Here is a 12,008-nt window from a genome sequence, read left to right on the forward strand (position 1 = left end):
TCCAATCTTCTTTATCACTAATACTCTAAATTAGGATTGTGAAGCTATAAAACCTAATGACATGAGGGTGAGTAAATGACAGATTTTTCATTTTTGAGTGAACTGTCCCTTTTATGATTGTGATCACAAACACACACATAAGCATTCTAACCTTGACACAACTCTCACAGCCAAAGGATTTCATTCTGCTGATGCTTTTTCAGGTTGTTTTCTATTGAATCTACTAAAGTGTTGTGGGCAGGTATTCGGGGGGGGGAAATCGAACTGTCAGGTCTTTCTTTCTTTCTTTCTTTCTTTCTTTCTTTCTTTCTTTCTTTCTTTGCAAATTGGTTTATCGGTTTTCTCTTCCTCTTTCTCTCCTCTGTCACTCTCTGTACGCTGTAATGTTCTGGTCGTGTCTTTGTGTTTTGGTATACGTCTTGACATACGTATGTATTTATGTACATGTCACTTTGTATGTGGTGGTCGTGTATGGTTGTGTTTACGTGTTTGTGATTGTGACCGTTGGGGTGTTGTGCGTATGTGCGTTCGATGGATAGGTCATTCGTCTCGACGAGCCATGCTGCAGCAGTTACACGGAGTCAGTATGTACTCTCACGATGAGCATCACATCACCACCTACTCCTGGAGCGAGAGAGGTAAGGAGGGGCTTTATGAGGGTCACAAGGACCTCTCACCCTGTAGCGTCCTGTCTGACTTTGTCCCGTCCTGTGGCACATAGTCGTTTGGTCAGAACCCCTCTTTCGTCACGTTCAATGATGTTCAGGTTTGGATTTGCGCCGTAGCTTCTAGCAGCTGAACATGATGTCTGCTTTGTGTTTCACACACTGCTGTGTTGTCAGCTTGAAGTCATCTGTCCATCCACGCACTGTGACATCTCCAAGACACGGATTAAATCTAGTCCTGGACTATGTGTGACAAACAGCTAACCGCGCTGTTCAGTCCAAGGCGAGCTTTAACCATGTGTCAGGGAAACCGGTTCTGTATGTCAATGTCTAATGAGGTCTTATGATTCTGCAGACGTGTCCCGTATTATCAATCATTAATGTTGACACCAATGTAGAGGTGAATGTTGTGAGTTTCTATGATGGAAAGAATTCAATGGGAGGGATTATTTAGTGTACGCAGAACATATTAAGGTGTGCTATCACAACCATGATGCTTTATTGACGTGTCAGACTAAAGGGAGGAAGTGGACCTTCCCAAAAACAATTTTAAGAAACAGTGCTGCTTGTGCCAGACAATAAGTCTGTTTGTTTGTTTGTTTGTTTGTTCATTCAAACCTCATTCTATTAATCCATTTACTATTACTAACCTTAAGCATGGTTTTGCCAACCATTCAAAATGTTTGATGCTGAATGTGGTTAGTTTAAATGCAAAGATCTTAAAACTTGCAAATTGCATTGCACCACACCACATTAGCTATAGTCAGTTTTCCTGTGCTTTAATTCAATTTAATTTCTATATATATATTTTTCTTATCACAAGAGTTGAACTGTTGAGGCTAATATAGGTGTATAATTATGTAACTTAACAAAGAGAAATGTCCTGTATAAAGAAAAGAATAGTCCAATGGCTAAACATTATTTATTTATGTTCTATCCAAAAAATGAATCTTTTAAATAATATCCAGTACCATGTTTACGTGCCATGTTAATTTACTCATAGTCATAAGTCACTGGGACACATGTAGCAAATAAACAACACCCTTCCCCTGTCCCTGGAGCAGAAGTTTAGAAATGGAGTAATACTGTCTTTTAGAGTTAAATGTTCAAATGTTGTAATTTATAGTCTTTTGCTGTTTTCAAAAATGAGCCTTCCATCACTACACTCACAAAAAAAAAAAACAACTTGTTCTGACATTGGCAAATGTCTGTCAGCATTTTATTTCTATGCTTTTATGAAATCTTTTAAACACAATACAGTTTTTTTTTTCTGCAGAATAAACAAGATTCTCAATTTAAAAAGCACACAAATTCTAATAAAATATTTTCTGTTTTCTTGTAATGCATGACATAATACATCAAACCAAGATAGTGAATATCACATAAGATATGACAACAACAACCTATATATGATATTAAAACAACCAGTTGTACGTATATTACCATATTGCAATAATAATAAAAAAATCTTTTCTTTCTTTTTTTTTCTTTTTCCATGACCTTCAGTTTAAGATGAGAGTGTAGAGTAAATCAGACAGAAACACTATTATGTGTTTGCCAGGCAATAGGATTATACAGTGGATACGAACTTTGAAGTAATTCAAGGTCAGATGGTAAAGAATGGGTTTGAAATTGTAAGCGTGTGTTCTGTGTTATCTGTGAATATAAATTAAATCTGTGATGTGCCTGATCATGTGAAAAGGATCATTTTAAGATGTGTTCACTCAATATAGATATATGTGCCACACTGTCCTGTGTGTACATTATTTGTTTGCAACTGTGCATCTGTATCACTTTATAACTCAATTTCTGGTTGATCTGGATTAAAAGTAATTTTGAATGCACCTCTGCTCCACTTTGACAGCATAAGGATTCTTCTCCTATCTTTACCCTTTTTCTTGTCTCTTCTCACTCTTTACTATTCTTTATAATTTTCCACTCATCCATCTGTCTGTCTTCTATCCTGACATGTATCTTCTCCCCTACCTTTTCTTTCTCTCTCCCCTTCTCCATACTTTCTCAGAGAGTCGAGAAAACTCATTCAGCCGTTCCCGGAGCTCTAGCGTTTCCAGCATAGACAGGGAGACCAAAGAGGCCGTAACCACCCTGCAGTTTATGGAGTCATACGGGCGTAAATCAGACCCCCTGCCCACGCCATGCCTGTGGGTGGGCACAAGTCTGGGCCTGGTGCTTATCATCCCAATGTCCATCCCTATGGATGAGCAGGAACGTCAGGAAGACCCCGTTACTGTGGTCCCGACTGGTATCTTGATTTCTTCTTTCTCTGATTCTTGAATGCCTCTGAATGCAACATTCCTATACAGTTTTCAACAGCCTGGTTCTGGATCTAAAGACTCCCTTAATTTTTTCCTAAGGGAATTTGATTTTTCATCAATTATAAACCTTTAAAGAAAGACCTGTTGTGAGCTCCGAGGTTGTTATTCACCGCTACATTTTTGTTGAAGCCATCTGTTTGCATTACTTGTTTATAAAATAATCGTGTTTAACAGTGGAATTTCTGGTGAAAAACTACCTGATAATGTGCAGAAAAACTGCCATGAAGCACCACAAAGTACACATTCAATTTGGTCTCCCTAAAGTACTTAAAGGGATACAAAAGATTGAAACAAAAGCTGTGCGTGTAAACAATGAATGGTGACTGCAAAAAGCAAAAGCTGAATCCCGGACGGTAAAGAGGATGGTAACCCTTACTTCTCATCTTTCTCCAAAGAACAAGAGCCTGCTAGCTTAGCTTCCAAAAAAAGATGGCTGACACTATGTGTTCATGCTGTGAGCTAGATCCCACCCTCTATGGGCGGGTTGAAAACATGCGGGACTGTAGTCTTTAACCTCTGGCCAAAAAACATCCTCCGATGACGCAAAATGACGATTTTTGCGGCATCGGAGGATTATATTTCTAGACAAAAAATACATAAATATCTCGTCTCAGGGGGATATGAGGGTAAAAAGCATGGTAATTCCAAAATATTACAGGTTTTCTACTAATACAAATTTAATGCTAAATCCTGAAGTATCCCTTTATATATCACAAATTTTCAAATACTTTTCAAATGCCTTGAATAAATGCAAAATTTTAAATGTTGGGATTCACCTCATAAATGGTTTGCTTGGTTCTTGAATTACAAGACTTTAAAATACCCATGAACCGGAAGTTGCAACCGACATTAATTATTTGTTGCGAGTATAATTAAAACAGAATATTGAATAGGGGGCAGGGTTTTACTTTAGCACACCTTCTCTCCATGAGTGGTTAGGCGTTTTCAACCCAAGCCATCAAACTAACATCATTAGAGAAGTAGCACCATTCTAGAGCAAAAGATCATAGATTCCAGATTTTGATCAAAGATTACCAACAAAGTTTGTCTGTTTATGAACTTGCACAGATATTTGTTCACCCCAAGACTAGTAATGTGCACTTACAAAGGGGATTTCAACTTGAAAGATGACTTTTTAAATCCCTATGGGAAAAAAATGAATGGAAAAAATATTTTCGGAACCAACACCAGTAAAAAAGTGACCGGGCATTGATGAACTATATTATGATGATTTTTGTTCTCTTCCCTCTTAGGTACAGTGTTAATGCTGAAAGGCTCCATTCTGCGGTTTAGTTTCCTGGATTTTGGGGGCGCTCTTATCCACAGTCCCTACGAGGTGTGGCGGGACCAACAAGCCCCAGGTGACCCAGATCGACCCCGCAAGCGGAAACTGGTCAACTTCTCGCCCTCGTCTTCTCAAGAGGCCAGTGGAGACTGTCACTTAGCCGTGGTGTGTTCGGAGAAGCAGGCAAAGGTCTTCCTAATGCCCACCCAGGCCTGTTTATATGTACACAACATCACCGAGTCATCCTTCGTGCTGCGGGCCGACGTGGTGTCGGTTTGTAACAGCGTTTGTCTGGCCTGCTTCTGTGCCAATGGACACATCATGACTTTGAGGTTTGCTTTCACTTTTTTTTGTCTCAAATTTGGAAATTGTGGTGTAGCTGGTAGAGCTCAGGGCTGGTAACCAGAAGGTTGCTGGTTTTGTCCCTCAAGCAAAGTGCTACAATTTTAAGTTTCTAATATATTAATTGGTGATCAAATACTGACACTAAAACAGAAATTATTAAACATGTCCATGGTAATTGACAGAATCGTTCAAATTGAATTGATATTAAGCTCTATTGCTTATGTGAAAAATAAGATAAAATAGAATTAATTAAAACATATAGAAAATTAATGATTATTATGGTTGGGTTTATTATATACATTATTGTATTACTGTTTTTACAAACTGAGGGGCAAGTGTACATGAAGAGTTCAGATGCAAAAGCCTCTAAATGCCATTTAAAATTTTCTTCTTGAATGATGATTTTTATCAAACTTGTATATTTAAGTTCAGTAATTTCACTTAAATAACAATTAATAGGTAATCATCATTGCCATTTAAGTGAAATCACTGAACTTAAATATACAAGCTTGATAAAAATGATCATTCTAGAAGAAAATTTCAAATGGCACTTAGAGGCTTTTGCATCTGAACTCTTCATATATAGGCCTTGTTGACAAAATTATTATTACTATTAATAGAATTATTAAAGATGAATTGAAGCTCTATTGATTGTATCCATGGTATGGGATATATTATAGAATTAATTTTAAAATTAAAATAGTACATGAAAAGTATTATTATTATTATTAAATCCATTTTCCACCCCTTTTATGACCATGTAAATCCTGTAACATGATCTGTTTACATCTAAAATCTAACCACTGAGATTACAGTGATAATGCAAAACTGTCTTTGTTAGTCCACAGATGTATGTACAGAATAATTAAGATAAGTGCATCAGCTAGAAATATGAGCTTTCCAGAATGCCTTTCTATTGTAAGTGCATTACTGTAAACGGAACGTTTTCTTGTTTTCTCAAACTGAGGGTTGAGTAAAAATGTCTTTGTTAATCCACAGAATTTGACAGTTTCTGTCAATAGAGCTTAATTCATATTTAGCCTGCAACATTCCTTTAATACCGGCTCAAAACCTTTTGGTATTGATTTTCAGTTTAATCCAGTTTACAGATCCAGCTCAATCCTTCAATAAACTCCAAACCTCAAGACAGAACAGCTGCGCTGTGCTTTTGGTGGCTTCATAATAAATCCTGCCTTCAGTGCAGTGTGATATTTTAGGCATGAATTTCTTCATTCTTCACTATAAATTTGAGTTTTCACTATCATTTTCGATACAAAGGATATTGGAATGCAGTTTCCAAGTTTGTTATCTTGTATGTGTGTATGTTTTGCAGCCTTCCTAGTTTACGGCCTCTGCTAGACATCAACTACCTGCCGCTAACGGACATGCGCATTGCCAGAACATTCTGCTTCACCAACGGCGGACAGGCGCTGTATCTGTGCTCCCCCACAGAGATACAGAGAATCACTTACAGCCAGGAGATGTGTGACAACCTACAGGTGGCTGTGCCTTTGTGTGTGTGTGTGTGTGTGTGTGTGTGTGTGCATACTGATGGTGTCTTTTGAAGTGAAATGTCATGCTTGTCATGGATGCTTTGAGCTCTGCTGAGCTGAGCCCTGCTGCATCTCGACTGTAATTTCTGCCACACGGGTTGTCATTCTGTCCTTTCTCTCCCTCTGTCGTTTCCTCTCTGTCTGGTTAGGATGGAAATAGCATAATGCCATACTATTCTTTCTATTTCTGCAGTATGTACAATGTGCACATTTTCTGTATGCATAGAATGTTCAAACTGCAATATACACAGCTGTTAAAAAAATTGGGCTCTGTAGGATTTGTGTTTTTAAAAAAAAAAAAAAAAAAAAAGTCTCTTATGTGCACTATAAAGTAAAAACTGTAAAATTGTGAAATATTTTGCACATATAAAGTAATGGTTTACTGTTTTAATATTTGGTAACACTTAACTTGAAAGGGTGTGCATAAGAGGTTTTAGGCATGTTTATGACAAATGTCATTAAGTGACATTCGCTCAATTATGACATTGTTTGAGATGTCTTATGTTATGACAACTTTACATAAACCAATACATCATAACCTGTCAGTGTCTTGACTTTATCAAGACAACATAAATTGTCATAAATATGTCATAAGCATGCCATAGCGGATTAATTATCAAACTTAAGAAACCACTTAGCTTTATGGGTTAACATTACATTAAACTGTCATGTGGTTGGTATAACTGTGTATTTTTTTTTCCTTTACCTCAACTACAGTGGTAGACATTGTCTTTGCAATTAAAATGTTATAATGGCCTGACAGCAAATGTCAAAACCAACCACCTGACAGTTTAATTTAATGTTAAAGGAGTAGTTTACTTTTGAAAAAAAATTATTTACTCACCCGCATGTCATCCAAGATGTCCATGTCATTTTTTCTTCAGTCGGTTTTGATGAAAACATTCCAGCATTTGTCTCCATATAATGCACTTTAGTGGGAACCAAACGGTTCAAGGTCTAAAAAACACTTTCAATACAAACTGCAAACTGTTCAAAAGTGTTTGTCAAATATGCTGATTTGGGGTCAAGAAACATTTCTTATAATTAGGCCTATGCATGATGAAAATTGTTGTGATTAATATTTTAGTGGATATATTTTTGTCAGGGTGTATAGATCTAATATAGATGAACAGAATATAATTGATGAATAGAAAGTTTAAAAGAACAGCATTCATTTGAAATATACATATTTTGTTACTTTTTTATCAATTAAAGGCATCCTTGCTGAATAAAATATTCATTTATTTATTTTAATAATAATAAAAAACATTTACTGACCCTAAATATTTGAACATTAGCGTATCGTATGTATCCCGCAAATGCAAATGTGATATTTATCTCCTTCCTTCCACATTATAATTTATTAAAATTAAGATTTATTTAGCCCAAATTTATTAAGAAATTTAAAAAAATCCATTCAGTGTTTGAATTGTTTATTATTGCATAAAACATGATTCACATACTGTTTCTTTATAACTGTATCTGTCTGTCAAACAGAGAGAGAGAGAGAGAGAGAGAGAGAGAGAGAGAGAGAGAGAGAGAGAGAGAGAGAGAGAGGGTGTTTTTCTTTTCAAAACTTTCCATTTTGAATAATGAAATGTGTAACTGTACTGACATCTGCTGGTGGGTTTTTTAACTGACTGTGCTGCCATTGCTTTTGTTGCAGTATTTGATATGATTTTTCTTTATTCAACACTTTGATTTACTATTCTCGATTGATTGCAGGAGATGTTAGGGGAGCTCTTTACACCCATCGAGACCCCTGAGGCACCGAACCGTGGCTTTCTCAAGGGCTTTTTTGGCGGCAATGCCCAAACCTTTGACCGAGAGGAGCTGTGTGAGTGGAGTTACTTATCATTTCTGTGTCAAATTCTCACAGATCTAGACCCACGGATCCATAGATCAACATAAAGTCTGGTTCACATTTTAGCTCAGAACTGCCCACTTAGACAGGAAGAGACCATGAGAGTGACATTGTGAACAGTTTTAATCTGAAAAAATATTCTAATTAGTTTTAATCTGTAAATCTTCAGACTACCCCTTGTTTTAGTGTTATTTTACTAATTTTTTTAATAAATTACTATATTGCTGTATTATTTAAAAAAAAAGGTTTAAAAATAAAGGTTCCAAAAAGGATAGAAGAATACCATGGAAGAATCGTTTTTTTAGTTCTCTAAACTGTGAAAATTTCCTGAAAGAACACTATTTTTCATGGAATGAAGAACATTTTGATAATCAAAAGAACCTTTTTTTTTACTATAAGGAACCTTTTGTGTAATGGAAAGGTTCCATGTATTTTATAAATTCTTCATTGAACTGTCAATTCTAAAATTTTAAAGAGTGTAGTTTTAGTTAACAATAACAACCTTGCTTTTGTCCCCTTCGTCCCTCTTGTTCTGTAGTTGGCGAGGCATCAGCGGGTAAGGGGTCCCGCAGCCTGGCACAACACATCCCAGGACAGGGTGGAATGGAGGGCATGAAGGCAGCAGCGGGCGGGGTGGTTGGGGACCTGGCCCGAGCTCGTATCGCCCTGGACGAGAGAGGACAGAGGCTGGGGGAGCTGGAGGAGAGGACCGCTCTGATGATGAGCAGTGCCGAAACCTTCTCTAAACACGCTCACGAGGTATGTAGGAGAGCGGGAGAAAGAGAAAACAGAAATATAAATACAAATGAATCTTCATGTGCTTATTCAAACTCTCTGTTTCCCCTTTTTGCCCTCCACAGTTGATGCTGAAATGCAAAGACAAGAAGTGGTATCAGTTTTAGAGGGTCCTTGAGGAGGGCGCACTCTCGTGTTGTACTCTGGTACTTGGACTTTCACTCTTTAAAAGAGAGAGAGCGAGCGAGACGGATGGAACGAGAGACTTAAGGGCTGTTCAGCTTCTCTTCTGTCTGTGTACAGGATTGTCTTACTCTTATTGGTTAAAAAGGCGAAGGCCAGATTACGATATGATGGACTTGTACCATTACCGTTTATGAGTAAGTGGGGTTCCATACTCGTGTTGTAAATCAGACGTCATCTTCATGTATGTACAGGGGTTGATCGGGGTCTCCTCACTCACAAGAAGCAAATTGGCTCACGCCGTGTAGATACTCGTAAAGTTACGAAATCAACAAGAGTGCATGAAACAAAATGGATGACCTATAAAAACGTAAAACTGCCATATTAAAAAGCAGCATGTTACTTTAAAACAAATGGGGAAATGAAAGAATAACAAACTTTTATTTAATAACCTAAGCCAATAATATAAACTCTGACAAAAAAAAATATATTTTTTGAAATAGCAAACAAATATATATATAAACAAAAAATGTATACCTGCATTGCTATGAGGCCAAAATATTTAGTTTTTTTTTTTTTTTTTTGGTGACGCCATACTGTTTCTTTCAGCGATGTATATTTTCAGAATATTTACCACTGTCTTGTCATATACAACACCAATTTATCCACTCTCGTACTGCAAATCAGGCCGCCGACGACTCAGTTGGCCACACCCACGACGTTCAGTCACAAACGCAAACCTTTTTCCGTTTTCTTTGCTGCTAGCTCGCAAAAAGCACCACTACCAACTTTTTAATCCGTCTCCGAAAGGTACTTCACCCTCTCCTAGAGACGTATGACGTGACATGGTTTTAGAAGTGCGAGTAGTAAAATGTATTTGGCTCCACGTGACGAGTGTGTCTGTGAGGTCCTTTTCGAGCGTGTTTCTCATATGTAATTCTTAATGTGCCATATTCTAGATGGGTGAAGTATCTTTAACTGTAAACTAGCGATGAATTAATTTGTCTGTGGTTGATATTCTGGGCTCTTACATGTTAATAAGACAAGCCAGCCAAACTCTGTGTCTGTGAAAGTATAAAAATGGTTTGATTTGTTTTCTAATTCGTCATGATGTACGTTTTACTTTAAAAGACCAATTTCAGCTGGCCTGTTAATTAGTTTCCAGTCTTTTCGGTTGCCTCGGGGCACGTGTAACATGCCCCGAGATTGGGCGTTGTCTGTTTTTACCTCGCTGAGGACAACGAGTGAATGACCTCTGTTTTCTCTGCCAAAGTTTGAATGCATCGTGGAGAGATTTATTTCACATTCCAGTACAAGGGACAACTTTTGTTCATTTTCTTATTTTTTCCTCCCTTTCAATATGACGTCAAAACGATGTTTTCTACCTTACTACTGTAGTGTCAGACGATTGTTAGCTTGTGTCTTCTGGTTGTCACTCGACTGTTGAAATGGTGTTTAGACTGATCAGTGGGCGCTACTATGTTTTTTAAATATGTGTCTGGAAAGATCAAACCGAGCGAGTCGCCCTGCGGTTCGCGCGTGAATTATAGTGTAACATGTAAGCAACATCTTCCAGAATCGTATTTGAGACTCATGTTGTGTTTCTATGATTGTTCTCTGATGACCTCTGACCTTCTAGTGCTTTACTGTAACAATCTCAGCATATCTTCCATAGTCCATGCCTCTGTATATACGTATATACGTATGCTTTGTATATACAAGCTGCTACTCAGTAACGTAAATGTTGTGCATTGAAATACAAACTCAAGGCTCATGAGAATACACTTCGTCAACCGTTAGACAAACTTGGGCTCTTACGCAATATTACCTTTTCCTTTATACTACTTTTACGTTTAAATAATGGCTCACGATTAAAGAAGGAAGACCTTGCATGTGTGGAGATTTGGCCTCAAGAAGGCACTCAAGACTCTTAAGATGCCAAAATCACGTAAAGATGGTCTCTGCTGAAGAAACCGGTTGGTTTTATTTCATGTTCACCATTATATTTGTTTCAACTGATTCTCCAATGATTCCTCTTCAGTGTCGAAATAAGTAAAAACTGACTCTCACAGACAGGGTGTTTTGTTTGTATGTTCTCAGTTTTATATGAAAATGTACAGTTCAACCTGGAGGAGAGCGACATGGTCATTGAACTAAATTATGTGATTTGGATATTCCTCTGTGAATGTCGTACCTGTTTAAAGATGGTACCGTGTCTGATATTCTGACTGAAGTTCTGTAGGTCTAACTGTAGTTTCCTCCACCCCAACACCTGGTCCTCTGATACCTTCAGAGAAGGCAGCAACGTCGGTCTTGTTTAAATGGATAATGCCACCTTTCGTTCTTATTGATATTCTAGTAGTGTTATAGAGGTTATTGAAAATAAAATGGAAATAATGTTGATGCAAATCAAAATGAAATAAACATTTATTGATGTACACAACATCATAAGACTGGTTTGTTTCTGTTATATTATGGGCTAGTAAGTTGTCAACCAATAAGCCTAGTACCATAGAATAACTAAATGTGTATTTGAATATGCAAAATACTTAAATATGGCTTGTAAAAATGTGTCTATCTATCTTACAGTCCAAATTTTCAGACCAAGTCTGCAAAACTAATGTAACGTTTAAGCAAGCAAAATGTGTCACCTATTATTAGTAAGGTAGCATTTTTTTTTTGAAGGTTAAAAAAAGTTTCTACTACTAACAATTAAGAACAATTAAGATGTATCATTACAAACTAAAAATCTGCAAGTTCTGCTTATTTAAACAATTAATTACTTAACTTAAAAAAATTGATGCTACCATAGCATTAGCATAGCTCTCAATGAATGAGTACTGCAATTTATTACATTTAATACACTGTTCTCAACCCAAGCTCATGCTCTACTTGTCACCATGATGGTGGTAACCCATAGAACTCAAAACAACGGAAATATTCAACTTACTTAAAATGTGTTAGTTTTGTGAACTCAAAAGAAAAAAAAGTTCTAAAATACTCATAAAAGTTAATTTGATTGAACTAATTTGTGTCATTTAA

The 12,008-nt window shown here is 36.9% G+C and overlaps 1 protein-coding gene across 8 annotated transcripts in view; it reads left to right on the forward strand.

Moving 5' to 3' along the window:
* The window catches only part of stxbp5l (syntaxin binding protein 5L), a 160,728-nt gene extending 149,319 nt beyond the window's left edge, over positions 1–11,409 (forward strand). For 5 of the 8 annotated variants that reach the window (XM_039682068.2, XM_039682069.2, XM_039682073.2 and 2 more), the window contains 7 exons: positions 540–638; positions 2,689–2,928; positions 4,255–4,618; positions 5,965–6,130; positions 7,910–8,021; positions 8,587–8,807; positions 8,909–11,409. In XM_039682068.2, coding sequence (XP_039538002.2) covers positions 540–638; positions 2,689–2,928; positions 4,255–4,618; positions 5,965–6,130; positions 7,910–8,021; positions 8,587–8,807; positions 8,909–8,950 — 1,244 coding nt within the window. In that variant the 3' untranslated portion in view covers positions 8,951–11,409. The remainder of the gene's footprint in view (positions 1–539; positions 639–2,688; positions 2,929–4,254; positions 4,619–5,964; positions 6,131–7,909; positions 8,022–8,586; positions 8,808–8,908) is intronic. The other 3 variants (XM_039682072.2, XM_039682075.2, XM_039682077.2) reach the window with 1 other exon arrangement.
* The last annotated feature ends 599 nt before the right edge of the window (positions 11,410–12,008 follow it).

This window comes from Pimephales promelas, chromosome 7 (assembly GCF_988280905.1).
Source record: "Pimephales promelas chromosome 7, fPimPro1.hap1.1, whole genome shotgun sequence".
Taxonomy (NCBI): Eukaryota; Metazoa; Chordata; class Actinopteri; order Cypriniformes; family Leuciscidae; genus Pimephales; species Pimephales promelas.